General features: G+C 33.4%; 3 protein-coding genes across 5 annotated transcripts; 1 reads left to right on the forward strand and 2 right to left on the reverse strand.

The window, feature by feature from the left end:
- Window positions 1-1,557: 1,557 nt before the first annotated feature.
- On the reverse strand, window positions 1,558-7,477 carry LOC122606040 (transcription factor E2FC-like). Its single transcript, XM_043779005.1, has 13 exons — window positions 7,147-7,477; window positions 5,739-5,916; window positions 5,594-5,644; window positions 5,394-5,479; window positions 4,899-4,987; window positions 4,770-4,824; window positions 4,554-4,606; window positions 4,021-4,071; window positions 3,631-3,679; window positions 3,463-3,528; window positions 3,304-3,380; window positions 2,210-2,360; window positions 1,558-1,868 (listed from the first exon to the last, which is right to left on the reverse strand). The coding sequence occupies exons 1-13, from the start codon at window positions 7,399-7,401 to the stop codon at window positions 1,794-1,796; spliced, it is 1,236 nt and encodes a 411-aa protein (XP_043634940.1). The 5' UTR covers window positions 7,402-7,477; the 3' UTR covers window positions 1,558-1,793.
- Window positions 7,478-9,693: 2,216 nt separating this feature from the next.
- On the reverse strand, window positions 9,694-16,029 carry LOC122605071 (tRNA (adenine(58)-N(1))-methyltransferase non-catalytic subunit trm6). The gene is made up of 13 exons (XM_043777945.1): window positions 15,685-16,029; window positions 15,428-15,564; window positions 15,220-15,343; window positions 14,336-14,417; window positions 14,194-14,264; window positions 14,001-14,042; window positions 13,797-13,921; window positions 13,040-13,133; window positions 12,821-12,932; window positions 12,200-12,384; window positions 11,718-11,823; window positions 11,283-11,369; window positions 9,694-10,195 (listed from the first exon to the last, which is right to left on the reverse strand). Exons 1-13 carry the CDS (start codon window positions 15,819-15,821, stop codon window positions 10,094-10,096), a joined length of 1,404 nt encoding a protein of 467 aa, XP_043633880.1. The 5' UTR covers window positions 15,822-16,029; the 3' UTR covers window positions 9,694-10,093.
- Window positions 16,030-17,977: 1,948 nt separating this feature from the next.
- On the forward strand, window positions 17,978-24,075 carry LOC122602637 (pentatricopeptide repeat-containing protein At4g02750). 3 transcript variants are annotated; one of them, XM_043775235.1, is made up of 4 exons: window positions 17,978-19,323; window positions 19,535-20,412; window positions 20,980-21,564; window positions 23,807-24,075. In XM_043775235.1, exons 1-2 carry the CDS (start codon window positions 18,007-18,009, stop codon window positions 20,339-20,341), a joined length of 2,124 nt encoding a protein of 707 aa, XP_043631170.1. In that variant the 5' UTR covers window positions 17,978-18,006; the 3' UTR covers window positions 20,342-20,412; window positions 20,980-21,564; window positions 23,807-24,075. The 3 variants fall into 3 exon arrangements, 2 of the variants coding, with proteins under 2 accessions (XP_043631170.1, XP_043631169.1); XM_043775234.1 differs by having other exon boundaries at window positions 18,022-19,323; window positions 19,535-20,392; XR_006324346.1 differs by lacking the exons at window positions 17,978-19,323; window positions 19,535-20,412; window positions 20,980-21,564 and adding an exon at window positions 22,680-23,032.
- Window positions 24,076-25,806: the final 1,731 nt, after the last annotated feature.

Consider the following 25,806-nt stretch of genomic DNA (forward strand, 5'->3'; position numbering starts at 1 on the left):
CGATAGTGGTAGTGGCGCGGAGTGGTGGGACGGCAATGGTGGTGAATTTTAATGAGGTAGTGTAGTTATTTTAAGGATTGAGAAATTTATGTTGTAATTATTTCATTAAGTGTATTATAAGTATGTTAGGTAGAAATTTTTAAATTAATGAATAAAGGAGATAAGTATTTTAGGTACTTCTTAATTTAAAACTTTAAAGAAGGGATTCTTCTTTATCATGTACGAGACGAAGTACCCGCGTTGAGGCGGTGAGATGATGGGGTGATAGGTCAAAAGGTGTGATAGCCTAATGTTTAAACCGTACGGGTTCCCCCCTCGGATTTAAAAATTCGTTGAAAGTATATCGAATGACATTTCTAATGGAAGAACATAAAATTTTAAGAATATCATGGGGAGAGAGAAAAAAATAATATACAGTTTTTGATGTACGGTTTTTGAGATAAAATATTTTAAATTAATTGGAAGAATATTATGGGGAGAGAGAAAAAAAAATGATTGGTTGAGATTTAAAGAGAGAGAAAGGGTATTACAGTTATTTTAGATAAATACAGAATATCTAGGGAACACTTTGGGAAAGTAAATGTTGAAACATAAAATTTAGACAGAGGAATTTGTTTTATAATATAAGTATAGATTATGGAATATTATAGATACGTATGTTGAATAATAAAGACTCATAAAATTTTCGTAATTTTTTTTATGTTTTGCAAAATTAAAGTACTATTGTTTCAGTTCTAAAAATGACACATTACATTTATGATTTATGTGATAAAGTTGAATCGTGAAACAACACTTTCAATACATGATGAAGAACTATGGACAGTAGGCACATGAATATCTATTACGAATGTTGGAAAAATGACTATTGCTTAAAATGTATATTTTATTTCAAAACTCATCTATTATAAATAAAGTAATTATTATTATAAAGAATATATTGGATGGAAATACAAAACCATTTAACATTGCATTGCTTGAAAATTTGGATTAAATTTTTAAATTTGTTCGAATAATTTGAGGATACGTTGTAATAGATACATAACATTAAGCAAACCACAAGGTACTGAACTTGTAAAGGTACTGAAGTTTCAAAAATAAGCAAACCACAAAAAACCATTATTGAATATTGCATTTAACCCTTTTTTTTTCCCGAGCTGACATGTACCCAAAATGAAAACAATAAAAAAGAACATCCACCCAGTTTGATCTATTTCCAGTCAAACGTTGGTCATGAACAAGTAATCATACTGCTCCAAATATTAACTTTAATTTTTAATTTCTACACATCATAAAACTTGGTTCAGTGCTCTTATGTTTGTATTAATAGCAACAATGCCCAATCTCACATATATGTTGGGTATGAGGTTACTTGTGGAAAAAGGTTGATAAGCCGTAATCCAAACTAGCCTAAAAGCAGCTGCCTAACCATGCTGTGGAGAGCGGGGGTATGGAGATAAGTTTGTACCAAGATGTAACGTGCTAGTTATTCTAATAACTTTGATCCTTTCAAAATCAAAACGAGTTCCTTAAATAAGAGAATACCATATATATGTTGAACAATTTTCTTTAGCCAAGTAACCTAACCATATATCATCATCATCATTTTTTGATACAAGGTTACAACATATGATAGTTGCCAAACAGTCACAGCCTTTCTTTACTGCTCAAATCTGTTTTTAACAACCCTTATTCCAAAAAATAATGTAATGTAATCTACCATATCATATTTTCTTTTCTAAATCCAGTAAGAACCGGCTGCTACATAACTAGTTCTAACATGTTAGTCATTCTATTTATGGTACGTTCATACCCCATAACTCGGTAGCACTGACCTCTAAATTTGACCCGAACCAGTAATCATGAGCAACCTGCAACCAAACCCAAATAATCATAAATATCCAATGTTGTCGTGTAGTATAGGTGGTCATTTTGGACCATTTACTATGCATTTGGTTGGGTTGGTGCCTTTTATCTCAGGCAAAATCAAAACCTTTGCGCTAAAAGAGTTGAAAGGCACCCGAAGTCTATTTTAGTCCCCGAAGTCTACTTTAGTGCGTACAGCCTCCCAAATCATTTTACTCAATTCATTAGATTATACAAAATCTTAAGGATGGATAAGAAAGTATTGTGCGTCAACCCAATGTGTTTCCCGTTACCCAACCACCGTCTTGCCACCTCTATATTGTAGAGTGTAAGTGATGGAACTTACATCATTCTGTGATGGGATAATCTTTTGAATCTCGTAATGGGAGTCAACTGAGCTTTGTGAAACCAGATCCATTTGTTGGTCCTGTGAGTTAACTGGGTGGTCACGTTCTTGTGCTGTATGGTTCAATGATTCTTTTTGCTCCTCTGATTCACTAAAATAAAACATACATGCACATTATGTGATGAACATGAGAAATGGAAAACAGACAGATTTTATGCTACAACATATTCCAAAACAAGAGCCTGCCCCTTTTTTCGTTTCAAAATGTCACATTTCTAATATAAGCTTCAAGAAAATTTTGATAACTTGAAAATTTTATTTATTATAAAGAGTTTAATATACAGAAATTAAGATACGGGTTAGGCATTTGAGACCAAAATAAGTCGTCAAAGCCCAAAATCATAAAGAGCTCTAAAAGAACTACCAATGGCTACATCAAAATATCTGGAACTGAAAACATCCACGAGACCTCCTTAATTGAAAATCTTGACATTTAAAAAGAACCCACACTTTTAGCTGGTGTATTCAGTCAAAACTCACTTCTCACAACCAAAATATTCAAAATAATAGGAAACCCAGACTGATCTAAACCAGTTCAAAACTGTCCGGTTTCAGTTAAGCAACAGTTTGGTCCCAAACTCGACCTTGAACTGAATCCAAAATCATGGTTTATTAATTAATATATTTACAGTTCCGGTCCCATACCTAATGAAGGACCAATTTTAGTCAATCAAGAACCAAACCAAAGACTAGCAATTATAAAAATCCTGAAACAGGACTGATTATAAATTCACCGTGTCCAAACCTATTTTTGCACATCCCTGGATTTGAATCCAACTTAAAGGGCTAATATCAAACATCACACAAGACACCATTATCGAAGTAGCTGTTTGGGTTGTCTTAAACCAATGAAAAAGTATATAAAAACCCTATATAGATTGTAAAGTGGACTCATTTTTCGGTCAAATGAATGAACATATTTTGAAAGAAATCAATAATAGTAACATGTTAGGGATTGGAGGACAGGTCATTCAGAGAAGTAAACAAGGCAGGCAAAATCATCATTAGCATCAGTGTCATAAGAAACAAGGTACCTTATAAGATACAGACCAATTGGGCCTGTATGGCTTCTAACAATAAGTTCAAATTGTTGCTCTGAGAAACCACTATCCTGCAAAGTCAATTTTTTGAATCAAAATATATCATAGAGAAACAAGAATCATGAAATCCAACTTTCATCTTTTGCTATTCACCTGATCAGGGTCGGGAACTTCAATGCAGCTAGCATGAGGTGCTCTCACGGCAATTAGAGTCTGATTCTACACTCATCGAATAAACGAAAAAGAAAACTGTTATAACAGAGTCTTTAAGATAAACAAAACTTGCAAATAGTTTTAAATATTTGAAACCAGTAACCAAACCTTCAAACATGGAAGATTCCGAAAGTCTTCTCCTGTCAAATAAAGGTGCCTGGAAGAAACCAAGCAACATGTCAGTGATATCGAGTGCTAAACTTGATTTTTTTTTTAAAAAGGTCTTTAGTAGTTCATTATAAAGAAACAGATACATCGTAGTAGCGCACCACGTCAGACATAATTAATTAGGACAGACTACGAATCTACGATCATGTAAACACAAATATAACCTACTATACTCATGACACTTTTTGTCTGAAATAACTCAATCTTGTAGTAATTTTCTGGCATTCTAGCATAATCAAGTACAACAGTCAAAACGTAATTACTTCGATTCTAATTATTATTTGTACCATAAGACTTGTTATATGTGAAGAGATTTGAAGTTGGACATACTTTTGCGTATAATCATCGAATTCCATAGAGTTCAAGCGCTCTTGCGTTTCCCTGTATGAAGAAGCACATGTTAATGATAATGATAGAAGTTTCAAAATAATATAGTATCTTACCAAAGTGTGACAATTTTAACCCATTAATGCCAAAATGCATTGAATTGGACTGTACAGTCTGTACTTCAATGCTAGCAGGTCAAACAGGTAAAACTTTAAAACTTAACCAAAGGGCAAGTTAATTAGGTTATAGTTAGCCCATGGCAATTTCAAAAAGCGTTAAGTGTAAGCTTTAAAAACACATTAAAATCGGGAATCAAACATGGGACAACTCCATGAGTGTAACCGTTCAAAATAGTTCTACAAAGAAAATTCTGATCACATATAGTAACAAACTAACAACAGGTTTTATAATCATATCAAATAATATTAGGTATGTATAAATTTTGAAACAAGGAAGAAAATATGTTAAGTCAAGTGAACACAACCCGACCAAAGTTCCCCCATCCATTATTACACCATAATTGCAGACAGCCAAACCTTATGCAATCATCAAGCTTGGATTCTTCAGCATACAGATGTTCAAGCTCAGCCTGTCATTAAATGAAGGAAACAATTTAGTGTTTGGATATTTTCACGAAACATTTCACTACAGCTTTTATTTAAAGTACATATATCTCATCACATCTATTATTTCCAGGTTACAAAATAAGTTTGTCTTATCTTATCTAGTTCATCGTAGTACTTTATGCTTACCTTCAATTTTTTCAATTTAGTATTCAGGCTTCGTGGTGATTCACTTTTATCTCCCCTGCTAATGTAAGGTCAATGGTTAACAAATAAACAGAACAACAAACCTACAGAACAGAAAGATCAGAAACGTACTTCCACCGTATGTGATTCTTTGTAGCCTTTTCTACAAGTCCAACTCCTTCAAGAACATTGGTAATATCATAGATTCTCCTCTTCTGGACCTGCACATAAAGTAATAATTAGATAAATACTGCAATTAAAATATTACCAAACTCAACTAGAACGATTATGTTCAGCTGACAGGTTTGGAGACAAAAAATCATGTGACATCATTTTCACATTCTCGATTTGGAAAATAAACGTCTCCATCAGTTGGGGATAAAGGGAAAGAAATATGACAAATTAATAAATAAGATTATAAGGAATAAGGGTAGATCTGTCGATACAAAAGTATTTTTTTTCTACAAATCTTCCCACATTGGAGAAAACTCGCGAGGTGTTATATTATAGGTCTCTCTGTTGCTTTTCAAATCAATCCCTTTTTCAGCTATTTTAACTCATGAACACAATTAATAGCTCAAATAAACTATGAACGAATCACAAGTCATAACGCCTAGCGGATCATACCTCTAACATAACTGCAGCCTTGTTTAGATCAAGCATGCCATCCATATCCTCATGTATCAAATTAACAAACTTCTTTGTGAGAAGTCCTGTATATATTTTACAAAGTATTTCGTCAGTAAATACAAAACCAATGTAACTCACTTGGACATAACTGGGAATTATAACAAACACATTTGGAGTACTGATTCAAGTAAACTCACCAAGAGAACTATCATATCGACAAGCACTGGGTAGATTGAAATCACCAGACTCTGAAATTAAGAGAGATTACACGTTAAACCCACAAAACAAGTTTAACAAACCAACGTACATATCTAATTGAAAACAAGAGTTTGATGAAATCACCAGCATTTGGTTCTTGATTTCCAGATTTAGCATGTGCATAGGTCTTTATTTTCCTGCTTTTCTTGGCACCATCACATAGCAGTAATTGAAATGAAGAATTACACGTTAATTCAGCTTTTACGCCTCCTTGGACCGGAGGGATTGTATTTGCAGGCTCACATATGACAGTTTGTTTTGGCTGTTTTAAAAGGTAGGAACAACCGAAGTTACCTCATGAATAATTGCAACAATAGAGTATCTATAATTCCAGAATAATACATAACAATCTATACGACTCAACCAAAATAACGAATAAAAAAGGATACAAACACAAACAAAAAACTATATAATTTCATGCCATATTAGATATCCTCCACTGTCCACACTCATTTTTCCCAATAAGTTGGTTCTTTCTTACAAAAGCGCCATTTATCACTACGAGATACAGTTCATATGTGCAGATTACAGAAGAAAACAAAAGTAATAGAACACGAAGGATGCTAAACAACCACTAACATAAGCTAAGTATCATCATGCTTATACTTCACTTGCTACATGTAGTTAGTCTAAGTTGCAGACGAAAAAAAGAATATCCATGTCTTCAACTCTTTTTCTTTCTAATTCTGACTAGGGCGGAACTACATTGATGTTAGGGGTAGCCTAGACTACGGTCCGCTCCATCTATCTAGTGTAAATCTTTTTGAAATACATTATGTTCTTTATTGGTGCTAAAATGATGCTGGTCAATGTAAGTAACTCCAAACTTTTAAACGATTTTCATAGCATTGAATCTTATAGAGATGTATTTGTACAACTAAACGGGAAATGGAAACTACCATTATTGCCAACACTTTTAAAACCCACTAAAAATAGCAAAAAAATGCTTTAAAACTATGAAAAATCGTAACAACTTAATCGTTAGCGTTACTTTGCACGGATTCAAGGCTAATGTTCAAAAGATTGTGCTCCGTGTCACTTTCAACCCTATTTCCGCCACTTTCTAACACACATAGGACATAAGACATAAAATAGTCTATAACTTTAGTGGTAGTTTCTAAAGTGTGTTAGTTTTCATTCCTCTATATTACAAAAAGACCAAATTCCACCTACTTCCATGAATTTATCTTTATGATTAGCAATTGAGGATATGACCGCCATTTCCTCGTATTTTATTTTATTTGGATAATCAAAAATAGAGATGCTTATCAGATAATTACAATAATAATAATCAATTACATTACAAATGCTTTGAATAAACACTTATAGAATAAGGGGAAATTAAATTGATTTAAGTGATGGCGTGTAATTAAAATTAAATATTATAAAAACGCATATACATATACAATATATATATATATATATATAAACAATAAATTAGTAGAGGATAGTAATTAAAACAAAATAAAAATCGAATCGAATACAGACTTACAGCAATAGGAGGAGGGAGATTAGGATAATTATTTTGAATATGATTATAATTAGAAGGGGGGAAAAGGATATGAGGATGAAATCGCGGAAGAATCGGAGGAGGAAGGGGTTGATGACGTAATGAAATCTGGTGTTGTACTTGCATTCTTTCTAGGGCTCTTTTTACTGATTTTGTAGTTGTTGATTGTGATAACGGATTATTATTGTTATTCTTCGTACCGCCACCGCCGGCCGTCGTCGCCACCGACATTGACATCGCCTTCCTCCGCTACCACCGCCTGTTTTGATTCTTCTTGTCTCTCTAGTGAGAGAGAAGAAAAAAGAGTAATCGAATAAAAAGGGTGAAAAGGACGGCGAATTGGAATTATATATATATATATATATATATATATATATATATTATATATTATATAATAATAATAATAATAACAAAATAGCGGGAAGGTAACAATGTGTGTGTGTATATATATATATATATATAGATTCTATATATATAATATAGAGAGACGGAAAGAGGGGGAAGGGGGAGGGGGGGAAAAGAGGGCAGGCGCCAGGCGGGGGTTTTGATTTTGATTTTTTTTTTATGAATTGAATGAAAGAGACCTACCTGATTTTACGATTACTATTACGATTTTATGATATGATTTTATTCCCTAAATAATAAATAAATAAAGTTTACATAAAACGCTCCAATACCAAACTCCCCCGCGCGCTCTCTATCTCTTTTTTAACCCTACTACCCACCTGGCCCAATAACATTGACGGTAACGAGAAAATAACGGCCGTAGATAACAAAAAAGTTATTATTTGAAAATCGCCCAATAAGATTGTATGTTTGATATTACTTTTTACTTTTATTACGTATTTGGTTTACGGAATGTTTTTAAAAAATATGAAATATATAAAATAAAATTAGAATTTGAAAAAATGAAATTTGATAGAATGTTTTTAATTTTTTAAAAATTCAAATGACCGAATCATGGAAGTAATTGAGTTATTTGTCTCATCTACAAAGAATAGAGATTTTATCAAATATTTGCATTCATCCATTTTTGAACAATCAAATTTCAATTTCTATCCGGTTGAGTTTAATGATTAAGTTAAGCATTGTATTTAAATTACTTTATCTAGATTTAACCATTGTGACCGTCTTTCCCATGTATAAATATAAAAGAGAGCTCATACCATTTTTTAACTATTGTGTGATTTACTTGTACTTCTTTACTTAATATTTGTTCTTCTTAAACAGGTAAATTAACTAAAGCTTATCTATATAATCACTTTTCTGAAGAAAAAAATTATAACAAAAGTTAAATACTAGAGTGATATATATATATATATACACTTACACACAAATGATGTTTAATACGTTATATAACATAATTGTACAATGTGATTACATGTACTTGCTGGACATCACAAACTTTTGTTGTGTATATGTCATTATCTACAAAACCTTTAGGATAAAAATTGGAAAAAAAAAACACTCATCCGATAAGAGTCTAATAATAACATAAAGATTGAGAAATAATAAATTCACAACAAACTTTTGCCATCCATAATAAGTTGTAAAAAATTCACAACAATAATTAGGGGTGTAAGAAATGAACCGGAAAACCAAAAAACCGGTCCGAACCGCATGATCCGAAACCGGAAAAAACTGAAACCCGAAAAGACCAAAAACAAAAAAACCGATGTGTAACGGTTTGGTTACGGTTTTTGATATTCATTACTCGCAGTTAACCGAACCGAACCGGATTTCGATATATACCTACATTTAATCATATATATGTATAGTTACACATATATGTATTACATGAATACATCATTTATATATCTATTTAGCAAGATTTTTGTATTTGTTGCCTAAAATATTAACACAATCTATTATTAGTTTTGGATATTTTAAGTAATTTTCTTATATATATACTCTTTTAAAAAAAATTTGTTAACTTTGTTTAAAATATTTATCAAAAATATTATTAATATCATATAAAACACATTTTAAGTAGTAAATCATGATACCTTTAAATAGAAACTTACATTGTATAATCATAACGTTAGAAAAAAGTAATTCAAAATTAAATGTAATGTATATTTTTTTATAAAACAAAATATTAATGTAGTTAAATATTTATTATACATAGAAAAATTAACTAATACAATGTAAATTCACTATTGTAATTGAAGGCTTAAACTTTATCTTAGCATAACTTTAATAAATGGTTAACCGAAATTAACCGACTTCTTCGGGTAACCGAAATTAACGGTTCAAAATTTCTAACTAATCGAACCGAAACCCGAAAAACAGTTCAAAATTTCAAGCTAACCAAACCAAACCGAACCAAACCGTTTACAGCCCTAACAATAATAAAGCTTATTGGTTACATACTACTTTTAACAAGGTATAGATAGATATTGCTTTGTATAAGAGAGTTCATCTGCATCATTGATTCTGCTTAACAAACTGGGGCAAAAAGTAGGGCTTGAGTAGTAACTGTTGTAAACCGGATTTGCAAATAGTGGAGATATTAAAATGGAAATGAAGTAAACTAAACCTCAAAGTTAACATACAAGATATATTTTTGTTGCTTCGCATTTCAACTTGACCAAAAAGTTTGATACAGAAGATAACAAACGTCTACAATAAATCTAGTATCGGTGGAGGCATTATCAGAGATTTGCGAGAGTGCCTCACCCATATACTCGTATAACTTAAATCGAGAATGGACCAATACTAAACCTAAATTAAATTTGTTAAAAAAAAATAAACCTAAATTACATTTGTTCAAAAAAATAAACCAAAATTACAATACACGTGACCATCAGTCACAAAGACATTCCCTGTCTTAACCACACTTAAGTTTTAGAACGAAATCACCACACCAATCAGCTTACCATGCGACTACACTACTTACCCACGAGTGAGTAGCTCGTTAAAGTCGGATTCACTTATTAGGTTGCTTGTCATTGTAGATTTTGGTGCCACTCAACACAAATCCACCAAAAGCACTCATTTGCATGTGCGGGTGAGTTCTTAAAGGAAGAACCTGCAAAGTAATTTGTTGTCAATGTACCATAATGAAAAATCAGAATATCTAGACTTTCAGACCCATAGTAAAAGGTTTTACAAATAAACTTATTCATCTTTAGAAAAACCGATAAATAATGTAGAGGTGGCAAAAGTGAGGCAGGTGGTCAGGGTTCTACTTAAATCATTTGGTTTAAGCTAGACACTTAGGGGGTGTTTGGCCTAGCTTTTCGAAAAGTGATTATGCTTATTGGCTTGATAGTGTTTTAGCTTATACTTAAGGCAACATAAGAAATATTGTTAGGTTTAGTTTTCCACCTTATTAGCTTATTAGTGTTGTAAATTAAAAATAGAAGTGGTTTATTTTCTAAATTGTGTTTTATCAAAGCGGATTCTTTCGAACGATAAGGCTGACAAAAACTTTTCAAAAACGGGTAAGTCGAATTTGACAAACCTGTTAATTGACTTTTACTTGACTTCTTTGTAACCGGAGTAATAGCATTTATAAACATAAAGCATGTGGAAATAAACTGCTTTTATAATTGGCTTAGTGATTTCGGATAGCCATTCAAACCTCACTCTATTGTTACTTACATTGCTACATGTTGATAGACAAGGGTTAGCAAACAAGGGTTTTAGGAAAAGGGAAGTCACAAGTTTTGCTAAACCGGTTTATGTGGATCACAAATAAGACCCGGGTTTGTCAAATCCAACTTCACTAGAAATTTATTTCAGTGTTGTTAATCCCGCTTATTTGGAAATGTAATAGGAAGAAACTATTACTTAACAGGGAAAAAAAAAACAAATAAAAAGCTAAAAGGCCCATCATGGCTTCTTCAAAAATGCTTTTTAACCCTTGAAAAAGCTATTACGCATAAGCTGTTCAGGTAAAAGAAAACATGAAAAATACTTGACTGCTTTAGCTAAACACAATAAGCTAAAAGGCAGAATAAAAAAGCTAAGCCAAAGCGCCCAACACCCCCCTTAGTTCAAGACTTCTAAGTTATCCCAACATCAGAAACATCAATATCGGGTAAAATTGGTGAATTAATTATAAAAGAAAAGTTGATAAGAGGGAAAAAAGACAGACTAAAATTGCAATGAACCTGATATTCACGTAGCCAGGGTTCCGTAATTTGCAGCCCAATCGCTAACTTCTCAACCTGGAGATTGTGCATGCATGTTGCTAATGGCTGCAGTGAAGAAACAGGAAGTCCAGTCAATATCTATGTCAGATAACTGGAAACATTATGCAGATAGCAGACCATGAGGCCTTGGACGTAATATATAACTAGATGATAGTATATTTGGCTATGCTAACAATTTAAGGTTGTGACGTATGTCAAAGTGCAAAACAATTGTTTAAGCAATGCAATTGTATAGTGAGACGACATCAATCTAATAATTTCAATGATTGTATTCCTTATTCCGTAATTTCCATTTATGGAAAACTTTAATCCTGTAACGAAGTACATAAACAAAACACATGAAGCATAGAAAGGAGCATCAAGGATTTAAAAGTTAAGAGTAACAGGTATAACCTGAAGATACTGGTGATATATCACAAAGGGAGCCGAAAAGGCTAGATACGGCAGAACCTCTTTCACAATACTCCAAGCATCCATGTCTGGAGCAGCAATTATGAGGCTACAACATCAAACTTGAAATTAGAAACCAACAATATACAGTAATTAGAGGTGGCAATTTTGAACCCACTTGCTAGTGAATGGGTCAACATGGGTAACATTTTATCTCAAACAGGTTTCATAAAGAAAATAGCTACATAAAGATCATGTCAAATGGGGTGTGAAGTGGTTTTTTATATGAATCGGATGTCATAAGTTGATGACTTAAAAAAAATCAGAAAAACTTCGTTATGATATTCTTTTGTAGTCGCATTTACAATGTTATTTTTTGTTTTCAAAATTAAAAATCTAACAAAAAGTGTTTGCAGGTCATGTTATCAGTTTTGACCAGTCTCTAAAGACTAATTCAAAAACCCAACAGGATAACTGAGATCAACCTTGAAAATCCATTTTCTTTCCACAACTTAACAGCATCTTCAGGAGCTTTCTCTCCTGGTTGTGCAGCTTTATGTAATTTTGGAGCAACTTTCTGACTCTGGGTACTCAATCTCCCATCTTCTGATGATACTGTGGTCTCTTCCATGCTAACAGGCAGTGAACATGGACGGGTAGATAATGATTCCTGTACAAAAACATGTTTAAGTATCCATATTTATTCTTAGGGTGTTGGATGCACCGCAGCTGGTTACTAGAGGTAGAAATATCAGGTTTTGCAATATCCCAAAGAAAAGAGTAAATGAAAGAATGACCTAAAAAAGGAACCTCGCATATGGGTCAAGCAAGTGGAAATGCATGTGGATGTACTTTTAACATGTATACTTTGAAGAATATTTAATTCTAAAGTAAATTATTATTAGAACAAGTTAATTTTAGTAACCATATATATTTGACACACCAGTCATTAGAAAATTTAAAGAGTTTGAACAAAACATGCTACAAGTCAACCCAAACCTCACCTGAATCACCCATAGAAATGTAAAACTCGTTTTAACCCATTATTTGACCCACCCATATTGGTATCTCTAACTATAATTATAAAAGTACAAATTTTGACTAACATCAATCTCGTTGGGCGGGATATCAACAATACTGGCATCTTGAAGCAGACCATTTTCTTCTAAATCTACATTTTGAGGAGCAGAAAGTTCAGCAAGAGGTAACCGCACAATCCTGGGGCAACAAGAAGGTTTTGGAACATCAATATCACAGAATGCGAACAAAGTTTTGTATGTTCAAAATCAAGTGGCTCCTAATATATTTGACGAATGATGATATACCTTTTGTTAATTTCATCACCGAAGTTGAACATTCTTACTATCTCAATGGAATGGGGAGAAGCTCCACGATAGGTGCTGCACACATAACCGGTACCTGTTAAATGCAAAACATTATATTATCAGACAAAGGAATTAAATACATTTCTTGAATAATTTGGGAGGATTATGTATATCATTCAACCAAATTTGAATTTTTCAGATCAGAGTAGGATGGTGGTGTCCAACTTGTCTAATTATTTATATGTATATACGACTATACGAGGGTGTAAGGGTCATTATTCAACTTGGCCAAATTAGATAATATTTTAAAGGCAAGAAAACTGCTAGACAATATGTAAAATAGAAGATGTAAAGTAATAGAAGAATTGCATAAGCTAAAAAAACATATATATATATATATATATATACAAATAGATGTGATTTAAAAATCAAAAAGTTAAAGCTACATCAGAAATAAAATCAAAGAAGAAATTCCATGGTGCTGTTCATATGGCAACACAAGGCCAAGAATCACGTTAAGTGTTTTCCATTAATAACAGAAATAGTTATGTCCCATCATCTTAGCATAAAGTTGTGACAAATAATTTCTAACTAAGGTGAGACATTCAAAACGCATGTTACCCACTTATCAAGCACATGCTACCCATAGATATCTATTTAACTTTGAGAACTTTGCAGAAATAAATATACAGAAATGGTATTTGCATTTCAGACATCGGAGTGTCATAAGACAAAATTATAAAATAAAAAATGATACCTCCAAGGCGCTCTGCAACAGCACCAGTAACCATACCGCCAACCATATCGACCACAAGGACATCAGATTGTGCAGTGACATTAGCAAATGATAGAAGAAGAGACAATGTATCAACTCGTAAGAACCTGACAAACAGACATTAGCACTTGGTTAATCCCTAATAAGAAATAAGAGACTAACTCATTTGAGAAAATAATTGGGTACCCGATTCTTGCTGGATACTTCTTGAAGTACGTGTCACATATACTGAAAGGAATAAGTAAACAAGGAACATTGAAGTAAGAAACCAACAACATGATATAAACACTATATATAACTGTACCAACAACACGAAAAAGAATACAGTACTTGCATGCTATTAATAGCTCCCTAATGACAAAGGTTAGTCAAAGATTACCTCCGCGCAACGGGCCGTCTCAAGAGTACCTTCGGAGCATACTTCTTTTGTTTCTTTAGCCTGTATTTTTCCTGGAGAGAATAAACTTCAGTTTGCATATCACGTACAACCATAGTTATTAAATAAGGCGTACACTACTCACTTGTGAAAAGGATGTTTTATTCTCAAATGTTGCACTGTTGGCAATAAGAGCTTCAACTATTTCATTCCCACTCGCACCCTGTCTGGATTAAAGCTATATATAAGTCATGATAGAAAAAAAGGCACAGATCAATTACAATAAATGCATTTATACATCTTCAAGATTCCGTAATATCTAAATGTCAATTAACCAGTAAATTTGGATAAAAGGTAAGAAATTCCTACTTTAAATAATGCAATTATACCCAATAGTTTAAAATCCAATTTCAGAAGTAGCAAGTGAAGTAAATTCCAATCAGCATGTCAGACACCACATACAGGTATAAGAAATATATTTGCACAGGCATGTAACATGATATGCTAGCACATAGCACCTACAAGTATAACTGACCGAAATGTAACGACTACAAGTGAGCCTACCATGTTATGCAATCACATCATATTAACCAAAAAGGGAAATAACTGGTGGAATGCACAAACTCTCAAGAAGTAAGTTTCAAAAATTAGATTCTGATAATGAACAGACACGAGAAACTAAAAAATGACAAGCTTGGATTAAGAGCTGCCAATCCACTCCTCAGGAGACACAGAAAAGATATACATGTAAGACAAGATATTGATAAGCGTTGGTGGTATGAAAAGAGACATCATTTGCTCAATAATATAGTAAAACTTATTACTTGTCCTCTACATAAGTAAAATTCCAACTAATAAGTGACCGCTTAATGAAACTGATATATGATGCTCTAACAAGTAAAAAGTAGTCAAGTATATTGATATGGCTTCGAATGGAAATAAGTGCACGCAAGAAAGCACACTGGTAGCAAGTCTCACAATTTACGACAAATCTATTTACTTGTAGAAGAAAGACAATGAGGTCCTAACCTTCGCAATCCTTCTATATCATCACCGGTGAGTGTCTGAGCCGTATTATTATCAACCAACGCACGGTTGTCTCTTGACTCGTCCTTTGACTCACATTCCATTTTGTCTTCACTATTATTAGCTCCTTTCAAATTCAAATAAAAAAGAAAGACCTCAGTTTTCATATATCAAACAACAACTACGTGTTTACAATGGATTATAGACCGACCTTGTGTGGCATTGGCGGTGGAAGTGACACGAGACAAACAAGGACCATTAATTCCATTCTCGACTTGAAACAACGAACCAAACGGACACCCGATCAACGGATGAAGCGGATAATTCTTATTCCCAATTTTAACAATCCTACATACAACATTACATTACATTCCCACACATATTACTACCACTTACAACACATTCAAATTCATATCATATATAAAAATCATATATAAATAATATATATATATATATATATCGTCTTACGATCCGGGGGTAAGGCGAGAGAAAAGAAGGCGATCGCCATCATTAACATCAAGCAAAACGCTGCAGCCTTCCCATGTTATTCTTCCATTGTTTACACTTTGAATTACTTCTTTTGAATTATTGTTATTAGTATTCATCTCAAAAAGAATCTAAAAAAAAAAAAAAAATTGAACTGATATTGCTATTATTATTTTATTAGAAATTAGAACGAGTGGATTTAAAAATCTTCCACTGGAACGAATGATTGGATTCGGGGATTTAGAAGGGGAATGGATAGATAGTATGATATGAGATAAACCCTAATTAGGGTTTTAAACCAACGGCTTCTATTATCAGGTTTACAAACTTAATAAGACTTGATGTGTTTGGCTTAGCTATTTTTCTACTTTTATGCCCGTAACTTATTTGTTTCTTGCTTATTTTTTGAAATAAGTTTAATTTAAATTTGAGGAAATTACCCCAACCATGGGGAAATAATTAATTTTTTCATCCATAGTATTCATAAATTATCATTTTAGTCTAGATAAATTTATCCCGTTAACGTTTTTGATCCAAAAAGCAAATGGATATTAATTTTACCATCACGTAACCTACACATGATAAGTATTTTAGTCCTTTACTTAACACATAGACCAAAAGTGTAAATAATAATAAAAAAATTAAAAACTAATAATAACACATATTTCATCAATTTATATTTATATTTATCACTATCATAAAGGAAAAACACCATATCTAAGAAAAAGAAACCAAAAGCGTATATGCAAACTAAAACTATCTAGTCTTTCTATATCTATAATCTACCTCTATCAAAAATATCACGAACTTATAATTAAGTATATTTCAAATCGTTCTAAATCTATCAAAAGTATCATGGATTTATAAAGAAGAACAGTTTTGGTGGTGCTGAAGGTTCAACGGCAGGAATGGTAGTAGTTGAAGGTTCAGTGGCGGGAACGATGCTTGTTGATGAAGGTTTAGATTTTTAAATATTTGCTTCATCAAGATTACACTGGAAGATGAAAAGTAAAATTAGTAAGAGAACATATTGGATACGAGAGATGGAAAAAAAATGTTTGCTTACTTTTGAAACAAAAAGAAAACCCACCGTTCATAAAGTAAGAAGGCAGTATTACTTCTATTTTATTGTATTTAACTATCATTTTTTTATGAAGATTTTGTCTAGTATTTCATATATATTGTTGTTATAATGTTGTTATTAATTTTGTATCTAGGTTGATATAAATAATTCTTGTTGTTCTATTATTTTTATTATTATTTTTAACTTTTTAAATATTTTTTCAGTTTGAATAAATTAGATTTTCAATATTGTATCCATATCTATATATACTATATTATAAAACATTTACTCCTTATATTTTTTTTTTCACTTTAAGTAACTGATACTCTTAAACTACTTGTGTCATTTATTCATAATTTAAATATCTTGATTTAGTATTTATAATACCATTGATGAAATTATTTACAACATATATCTCTTTCTTTCAACTATTAAAATGCTTACACTACTCCTTTTATATCGGTTACTTTTATATTAATAATCACAATGTTACCGCCGCTACTACCACTACTACTGCCACCATCACTCATCGCTGTCATTATTACCGTCGTCCGCCACTACCGCCACACCGACGCATCCTGCGGACATTTGTCTAGTATATATATGTATATATATATATATATATATATATATATATATATTTGTTGATTTTGGACTTGATGGAAAGAAAACTTGGTAAAGAAGAGAATGTAAAAAGTTTAGATTTAATCACACTTTTGATCTTTGTATTAATGAAAAGACTAAAACATTCTTCATGTGCAGGTCACATTACGGATAATTTAATATCCGTTTATGATTTGGACTAAAATTATTAATGAAACAAACTTGATTAAACTAAAATAATAATTTAGTTGAACTAAAACAGTAATTTATGAACCTTAGAGGTTTTTCTAAAAATCGTTATTTATTTTAAGTTATTGTATAAATTTGATAAAAAAAAAATAAATAAAAAAAAAGACTAATCACGTTTTTATAAAAAAAAAAAAACAGACCGTTCAACAATGAAATGCAACCGGTTTATCGGTCGAACCAGTTATCCCGATGTTCAAACAGAAATCTTTTTTCGAAAAAAGAGGGTTTTAAGAAAAATTGAGCTGTAATTAGAGGAGTTTTAGTTAGTTATGGTGAAAGGTGCGAGTCAATATACAAAGCTACTAGTCAACAAAAGATATATAAAAAAACCAGCCATTATCATCTCAGATTCAAAAATAGTTGAATGCAACACAAGTATCACCAATTATATGCGAAATGGCCAATGCGATTCTGCTCTATCCGTTTTTCGAAACATGGCACGAAAGACTTCGGTCTCATGGAACGCGATGATATCCGGATACTTGATAAATAACAGGTTCGATCTCGCACGCCAACTGTTTGATAAAATGCCTCAACGAGATTTGGTTTCTTGGAATGTTATGATAAGTGGGTGTGTTAGAAATGGGAATTTAGGTGATGCTAGGAAACTGTTTGATCAAATGCCTGTTAAAGATTCGGTTTCTTGGAATGCTTTGTTATCTGGGTATGCTCAGAATGGTTATGTGGAAGAAGCTAGGATGGTTTTTGAACAAATGCCAAATAAGAATTCTATTTCGTGGAACGGGATTCTTGCTGCTTATGTGCAGAATGGGAGGATAGACGATGCGTGTAAGTTGTTTGAGGAGAATTCGGACTGGGATGTGATTTCTTGGAATTGTTTGATGGGTGGGTATGTAAGGCAGAAGAAGCTGGTTGATGCTAGATTGCTTTTTGATAGAATGCCGGTCCGTGATGAAGTGTCCTGGAATACCATGATTTCGGGTTATGCACAGAATGGACGGTTATATGAAGCTCGTAAGTTGTTTGATGAGTCTCCGGTTAAAGATGTGTTTACATGGACTGCAATGGTGTCAGGTTATGTGCAGAACGGTTTGATGGATGAAGCTAGAAGAGTTTTTAATGAAATGCCTGTAAAAAATTCTGTTTCTTGGAATGCGATAATTGCTGGTTATGTGCGGTGTAAGAATATCGATGTTGCAAAGGAGTTATTTGATGTAATGCCTGGTAAAAATGTTAGTTCCTGGAATACTATGATTACTGGATTTGCGCAGAGTGGTTTTATTGATCGTGCTAGGGATTTATTCGAGAAGATGCCTCGTCGCGATTGCATTTCCTGGGGAGCAATTATTACAGGATATGCTCATCTGGGTCATAATGAAGAGGCGTTGAGGTTGTTCGTTGACATGAAGAGAAACGGAGAAAAGGCCAATAGGTCCATATTTTCATGCATTTTGAGCACTTGTGCCGAGATCACCACGTTAGAACTGGGATACCAATTACATGCTCAACTTGTTAAGGTAGGGCTCGGATCAGGATGGTATGTAGGCAATGCATTACTGTCCATGTATTGCAAATGTGGAAACATAGATGAAGCCAATGTTATATTCGAAGAAATTTCTGACAAGGACATAGTCTCATGGAACACTATCATCGCTGGATATGCACGTCATGGATTTGGTAAAGAAGCTCTTAGAATTTTTGAGTCAATGAAGAGAAGTGGAGTCAAACCAGATCAAGTAACTATGGTAACCATCTGATTATATATATAACACCTTCTCATATCATTTCGTGTATTGTTGCTGGCTAAAACCTATGTGCATAGTGTTTTCTGTGCACCATTAGAAGCTGGCATCCAATACCTGTGTTTACCTGAACAGTGAATAGTATTTCAATATGAAGTTGTATAAGTCTTTCATGGTTTGATATCATTGTCTGATTTTTGTTCTGTTTATTTAGGTTGGCGTGCTGTCTGCATGCAGTCACAGTGGGATGGTAGACAGAGGCACACACTACTTTTACACAATGAATCGTGATTATGGAATAACTGCAAATTCAAAACACTATACATGCATGATTGATCTCCTCGGTCGATCAGGGCGCTTAGATGAAGCCCAGAATCTGATGAAAAATATGCCCTTTGAACCAGATGGCGCTACATGGGGTGCTCTGCTCGGTGCAAGCAGAATTTATGGCAATACTGAATTAGGGGAAAAAGCTGCTGAGATGGTTATCCAGATGGAGCCTGATAATGCCGGAATGTATGTCCTTTTATCAAATTTATATGCAGCTTCAGGGAGATGGGCAGATGCTGGTGTAATGAGATTGAAAATGAGGGACACGGGGGTAAAGAAAGTCCCAGGTTATAGTTGGCTTGAAGCGCAAAACAAAATCCACACGTTCTCAGTTGGGGATACCACCCACCCTGAGACCGTTAGAATATATGGTTATCTTGAAGAATTGGATTTTAGATTGAAACAAGAGGGTTATATTTCTTCTCCTAAGTTGGTTTTGCATGATGTTGAAGAGGAGGAAAAGGAGCATATGCTCAGATACCATAGTGAAAAGTTGGCGGTGGCATTTGGGATTCTTACTGTACAAGGTGGACGACCTATTCGTGTATTCAAGAATTTAAGGGTCTGTGCTGACTGCCATAGTGTGATCAAACACATATCAAAGATTGTGGGTAGGCTGATAATTGTGAGAGACTCTCATCGTTTTCACCATTTTAAGGACGGTGTATGTTCTTGTGGGGATTATTGGTGATGATAGTATGAGTGTAACACGAGAGTTTCAGATAAACAAGAAATGCGATTGGTGAGCAACTAATCATGTAGGTGAGTGATCTGAAATCTGGGTATCGTCTGCTAAAGCAGCTTTCGTGGTTTTAAAATGTTCATCTTGGATATATGGCTGTATATACCTGTCCTAATCTAAGCATTTATGTCACCTACAATATCACTATATTATAATTGAAAATTCTAATCCTTATACAATTTAATCTTCTACTACTACAAGTTCCTGATGTATTAATATTGCCCAGTACATCATAACACATATTTTGAAGAGAAGATTAAAAGATGGATTAATGTCGAAGTGAATGAGTCTATAATTTAGTTTAACGATGGACTTGTGCTAGATACTATGTTTGTAAGAACCAATGTGTCGTACGTCTGAGATATATGCAACATCCATGTGTCTAACAAACAACCCCAAGTTTGTTAATTCATTCAACTCCATTAGTTATTATGTTTAGTCCAAACTCCAAAGGGCCTCTGGCCTAGCAGAAGGTGAGGTGACCCATCAACCAAAAGGTTGTGGGTTCTAGTCCCGTGGTGAAGTTGTAAAGATGTATGACTATGTATGAAAGATTTGTTATTCTAAATATGTATCACATGTTGCAGTGTTCTCAGGTGGTTGATAGTTCTTCAGCTTAATGCGACTACGTGCAGTACCAAAATGGCAGATGTTCGATGGAATGGTGCCTTTTGACATGGGATATATCTGCGATTGAAAGGATCAACATAAATGGTGGTTGTAGTACTAATGCTGGTGATGGAAATGATAATACTTGCGCCTAAGTATGACTCTACTTTATTGCTCTACCTAACGATATTGCAAACAAATTATTGTATCTATTAACAACTTCTACAGTTGGAAGCTTCTAGCAACTCAAAGTGTTGAGTGTAGAAGAAAGTGAGTGAAGGAAGATGGAGAGCAGACAACACTCTCTGAAACTCTATTCTTTCTTCTTTTAAAGTCTATCATATTAGTAAATGTACCAAATCTGTTAATGTTCTTTCGAATGTATATGCTCTAATGGTCCTTGTGGTATAAAGATTGAGCAAGATCCATGGTTGCCCACAAGGGATGCTCTTTATGTGAGGTCACTCGAAGAAATTATTGTTGAACACTACAAACATATAAATCATTGCAAGCATAGTCTTGAATCTGGCCTCAACTTTCATTTGACCACTACATCACCTAAGGTATGTTGTTATCTTTTGTATCATTTATTTACCCTTTCAAGTTTAGATGAAAATATTCAATGTTGCTCATTTACTTGTAGTATAAGGTGGGGCTTTGAACTATGTAATTTGGAGACGCAGTAGACAATATAGTATAAGTTAAATTGCATCACCCTGTAAGGTTCTTTTTGAGCACGAATGGTTGAGCTCAATTACAAACTGGGCTAACCACATAAATCATCAATTTATCTCCTGCAAAGCAGTGCAAACCTATATAAGTCCTGATGGTTTGATGAGTTTTGAAATATATGTTTTGTATTCAGAACTGTATTCATGGTAGGTCTAGCCGTAGATACCAATTTCAAATTTCATTGCTTCCTTTTTCTTATTATTCTTTCTTTGACTGTTCTTTCTTATTTTGAATGTTAGACTTTCTTATTATATGGTCTGTACCAAGTAGTTACCAGTACTAGTAGTATTAGTAATACACCGGTACTAGTAGTATTAGTAATACATTATCGTACTTTATGGAAATATTCCCATAAAATGTGGGATTAATGTTTTATGATATCCATACTTAGGATTTTGGGTTTCCCTCACGTGTGTTTCCGTGTTATTTTGAAATTTGAAAGGCTAGATGTTTAGATTGTCTATAGCTAGTAGGGTTCATATTGAAGAGACTAGTGTAACTACTATGCCTAAAGTTACGCGAAGGCTAAGGATTGTTGCAATTCTATATCCAGTGATTGTATAATGCAGTTGGTTGAGAGTTATCCTTGCCTTGTGAAATATCATCCTTCCATTCCTGATAAGGACAGTTCACCACCCACCGTCTAGGATGGTTGCATTTTATAAAGCCTCACTTCTTTTGGCCTTAGGCTTCCCTGCATACAGTTTTATCTTAACATTTTGGCCTATTACAAAATTGGTATTGCCGAATTGCACCCTCTTTCTGTTGGGAAGATTGTAGATTTGAAATGCTTCCTAGGGCTTTAGAACAACCTTTATCTGTGTATATGTTTAGGAAAATGTAACGCCCTAAAATTTTAAATGGTAATATTTATTATGTTTTTATTTTATTGTATTATTATTAAAGATAGATATATTTTTTCCTTTTAAGAGTTTTGAGAAGAAAATAGAATATCAGATATATTATAGGGGGTCAAAGTATAACTAGTAGTATAAAATATCCTTAAAATTAATTAAGCAATATAGTTATCAGATTTTGAGTGCGTGTCTATGTATGTGAGTGATAGCTCTAAACCGCCAAAGAGAAACCCTCAACGAAAGGAAACCTTAATTTCATTCTATTTTCTTCCTAAATCAATCCTTAATCTCGTAGTAACAATAATAATGACATGATTTCTGGCTATTCGGAGATTTTAGAGATTTTGGTGCTTAGGGTTCTTCATAAAAAGAAATTGGGATTAATCAAGATTATAGTCGGTGACTTTCAAATTAATTAGTGAAAGTGATGATTGAGCTACAGGTATCATTGTTATTGATTTTATTAATTGTTTTTAGTAACTTTAATGAAAATTTATATTGTTGTCGTAATTGGGTTTTGGCTGATTACATTACAAGGTTGGGAAAATGGAATTTTGATGAAAAGTGAACTTGTATACTCTATTATAGTTGATAGGAAAGTTATACTAGCCAAACACTATAATATGTTAATGTGTAATACTAGTTTGACCATATAGTTAATTATAAGCAAGCAAGTGACCTTGGAATTTTGTTGCGTTGATAGGTTACTCAAGTGGGTCACTTATAAATTCTAGCAAGTTGTCATTTGAAAGTTGAGTACAAAGTATCTTTATGTTTGTAGAGATGACTACAAGAATTGGCGTTTGTCCATTCTTGTAGGTAGTTAGACTACAAGAGTTGACTTCTAGTTTAACTCTTGTAGGTAGCGTTTATGACTACAAGAGTTGGCGTTTGTCCATTCTTGTAGGTAGTTAGACTACAAGAGTTGGCGTTTGTCCATTCTTGTAGGTAGTTAGACTACAAGAGTTGACTTTTAGTTTAACTCTTGTAGGTAGTTTAAGACTACAAGAATTTGATTAAATTCTTGCAGGTAGAGTTTATTAGTAGCTATGGATCCATATGCTTGTTAGTTGGCTAGTAGAAATAGTTGAAGTTATATGTTAAATTGTCATGGTTGTGCTAGCCCAAGATAACGAAAGAGATAACGATTTGCATGCTTATATTTTGTACTCACTAAGCTAAATTGCTTATTCTTTTAGTTGTTTCCATTTTATAGGCTCAAGTGAATCTCAAGATAAACCCAAGATCAACTAGCTAGTTGGAGGTGGAAGTACCACGCTTTGTCATATTTTTAGCAATTTGGTAATCGGATAAAGGTAGAATGCTAAATGATATATTGAAGTTAGAAATCCCATATGGTTAACCAAGCTCTTGATGTCATTTGTGTTTGAGTTAAGATTTTTTATTGGTCGATTTGTATTATAATTGCGAAGTTGTTTATATATATATATGTCAAATGAAGTTGGCAAAATATTTCAAGTTGAATTAGTCTCTTTTAATTAGGTTGAAAGTCAAACTTTCTTTGAAAATGTTGGAATTAGTCTTTCAAATACTTTGTACAGATTTGAACAATTTTGACATATGACTTTACAGTAAGGTCATGCCGAATTTTTTTTTAACCAAAAAGAAAGTCGTAAAATTTGTCGTTTTGTACATAAGTCGTTACAGAAAGTGTTCCTAAAATCCAAAATCGGTGGTTGCTTCACGTTTACTTATCGGGATAAGAAGTTTAGACCGATAGGTACCCCACTAAGATTCCCACATGGCGATTCGATTACTCGCAACGACCCAATTGCAAGAGCGGAGCTCTACCAACTGAGCTATATCCCCCCGAGCCAAGTGGAGCATGCATAAAGGAGTAAGACGCTTCTTTTATTCTTTTCCCTGACGCAGCTGAGCCATCCTGGACTTAAACCAGAGACCTCGCCCGTGAAGTAAATCATTCTTTTGGATGATTCATTTATTCTTGCAAGTGATATTAGGGATGTTCTTTTTTTGGTTAAGGGTGATCATACCTCATTTACAGTGGCAAATCTTAATGAGAGGGTTGTTGAGGCATTGATTGATTAGGGGCATTATTAGACACTTGATGCTAATTGTATTCGTAGCAGCCTTTCTCTTTACAATCCCAACCATGGCCAACATACCCTCATACTGTAGAGAGAAAGGCTAAATCAGCAAGAAGTGTTTCATAATGTTCCTAGTCAAGTAATGCATGAGCGTCCTTCTCGTTAAGCTTTGCCACTGTCAATGAAGTATGATCACCCTTACCCAAATAAAGTATATCCCTCGTACCACTGGGAAGAATACATGAATCGTGCAAAAGTAAGTAATTGAATCACCTTGTGGGATTCTTTGCGGGGGTATTTATCAGTTTAAGTTTTTTATCTAGATAAGTAAAGGTGAATTCTGGAAATTAGGAACACTTTCCTAAACATATACAAAGATAAAAGGTTGTCCTAAAGCCCTAAGAATTTTAAAGATAGAAAGGTGTGAAAGGAAGCCTAAGGCCACAAGAAGTGATGTAAGATTTATAAATTTAACCTTCCCAGACGGTGGGCGGTGAACTCTATCATGCTCATGAGTGGAATGGTGATATTTGGCAAGGCAAGAATAAGTCTCAACCAAACCCATTATGCTATCACAAGATATAGAAGAACAATAATCCCTAGTCTTCGCGAAAGGCTTCCTAGATTTACTAATTTAGGTTGGGTAGACCTACTGATCTCTATTAGCTTGAGACATGGTGCCATATAACATCTAGCCTTTCAAATCTTAAAAATAACGCCGAAACAACAATTCCTAAGTAAAGATACACAACAAAAACAACAATTTCGGATGTATATGTTTTAAAGGGATTTCTTCTTTTTCCCTTTCTTTTTGGAAATCGTTTCCTTGTTTCTAAGAAGATTTTCCTTTCCCTCCCTCTCCCTATCCGTCCAATTCAAAGCAAATGAAAAGTAAAGAAGTCAACCGAAAGAAAGAAAGAATTGAGAAATCCCTAAATCTTGTGAAGAAGTTTCCATGTTGTTCTTTCTTTTCCCATAGTTGATTTATGATTCATATGTAATACATTATGTATACATATACGTAACATATATATATATATATATATGTGATCAAGTGAGAACCAAAATAATGGTGATAACCGTGAGAACTACTAAAAAATCATTTTTAATGACTTAACCCTTAGAGTTAAGGGTTACGCCCGTACCG

This window comes from Erigeron canadensis, chromosome 6 (assembly GCF_010389155.1).
Source record: "Erigeron canadensis isolate Cc75 chromosome 6, C_canadensis_v1, whole genome shotgun sequence".
Classification (NCBI taxonomy): domain Eukaryota; kingdom Viridiplantae; phylum Streptophyta; class Magnoliopsida; order Asterales; family Asteraceae; genus Erigeron; species Erigeron canadensis.

Bases quoted from the DNA above. Each gene is read 5' to 3' on its own strand.
- LOC122605071 (XM_043777945.1), bottom strand. From the start codon at position 15,821: ATGAATACTAATAACAATAATTCAAAAGAAGTAATTCAAAGTGTAAAC. The intron at 11,824-12,199 runs GTTGATCTCAGT...TTGATGTTGTAG, and splicing joins AAAGAAAATGGATTTTCAAG to CCTCATAATTGCTGCTCCAG. The intron at 11,370-11,717 runs GTTATACCTGTT...TCTTCACTGCAG, and splicing joins TATATCACCAGTATCTTCAG to CCATTAGCAACATGCATGCA.
- LOC122602637 (XM_043775235.1), top strand. From the start codon at position 18,007: ATGCGAAATGGCCAATGCGATTCTGCTCTATCCGTTTTTCGAAACATG. The intron at 19,324-19,534 runs GTAACCATCTGA...CTGTTTATTTAG, and splicing joins AACCAGATCAAGTAACTATG to GTTGGCGTGCTGTCTGCATG.
- LOC122606040 (XM_043779005.1), bottom strand. From the start codon at position 7,401: ATGTCAATGTCGGTGGCGACGACGGCCGGCGGTGGCGGTACGAAGAAT. The intron at 4,825-4,898 runs GTACGTTTCTGA...TTACATTAGCAG, and splicing joins AAGAATCACATACGGTGGAA to GGGAGATAAAAGTGAATCAC. The intron at 4,072-4,553 runs GTTTGGCTGTCT...TTCTTCATACAG, and splicing joins AAGCTTGATGATTGCATAAG to GGAAACGCAAGAGCGCTTGA.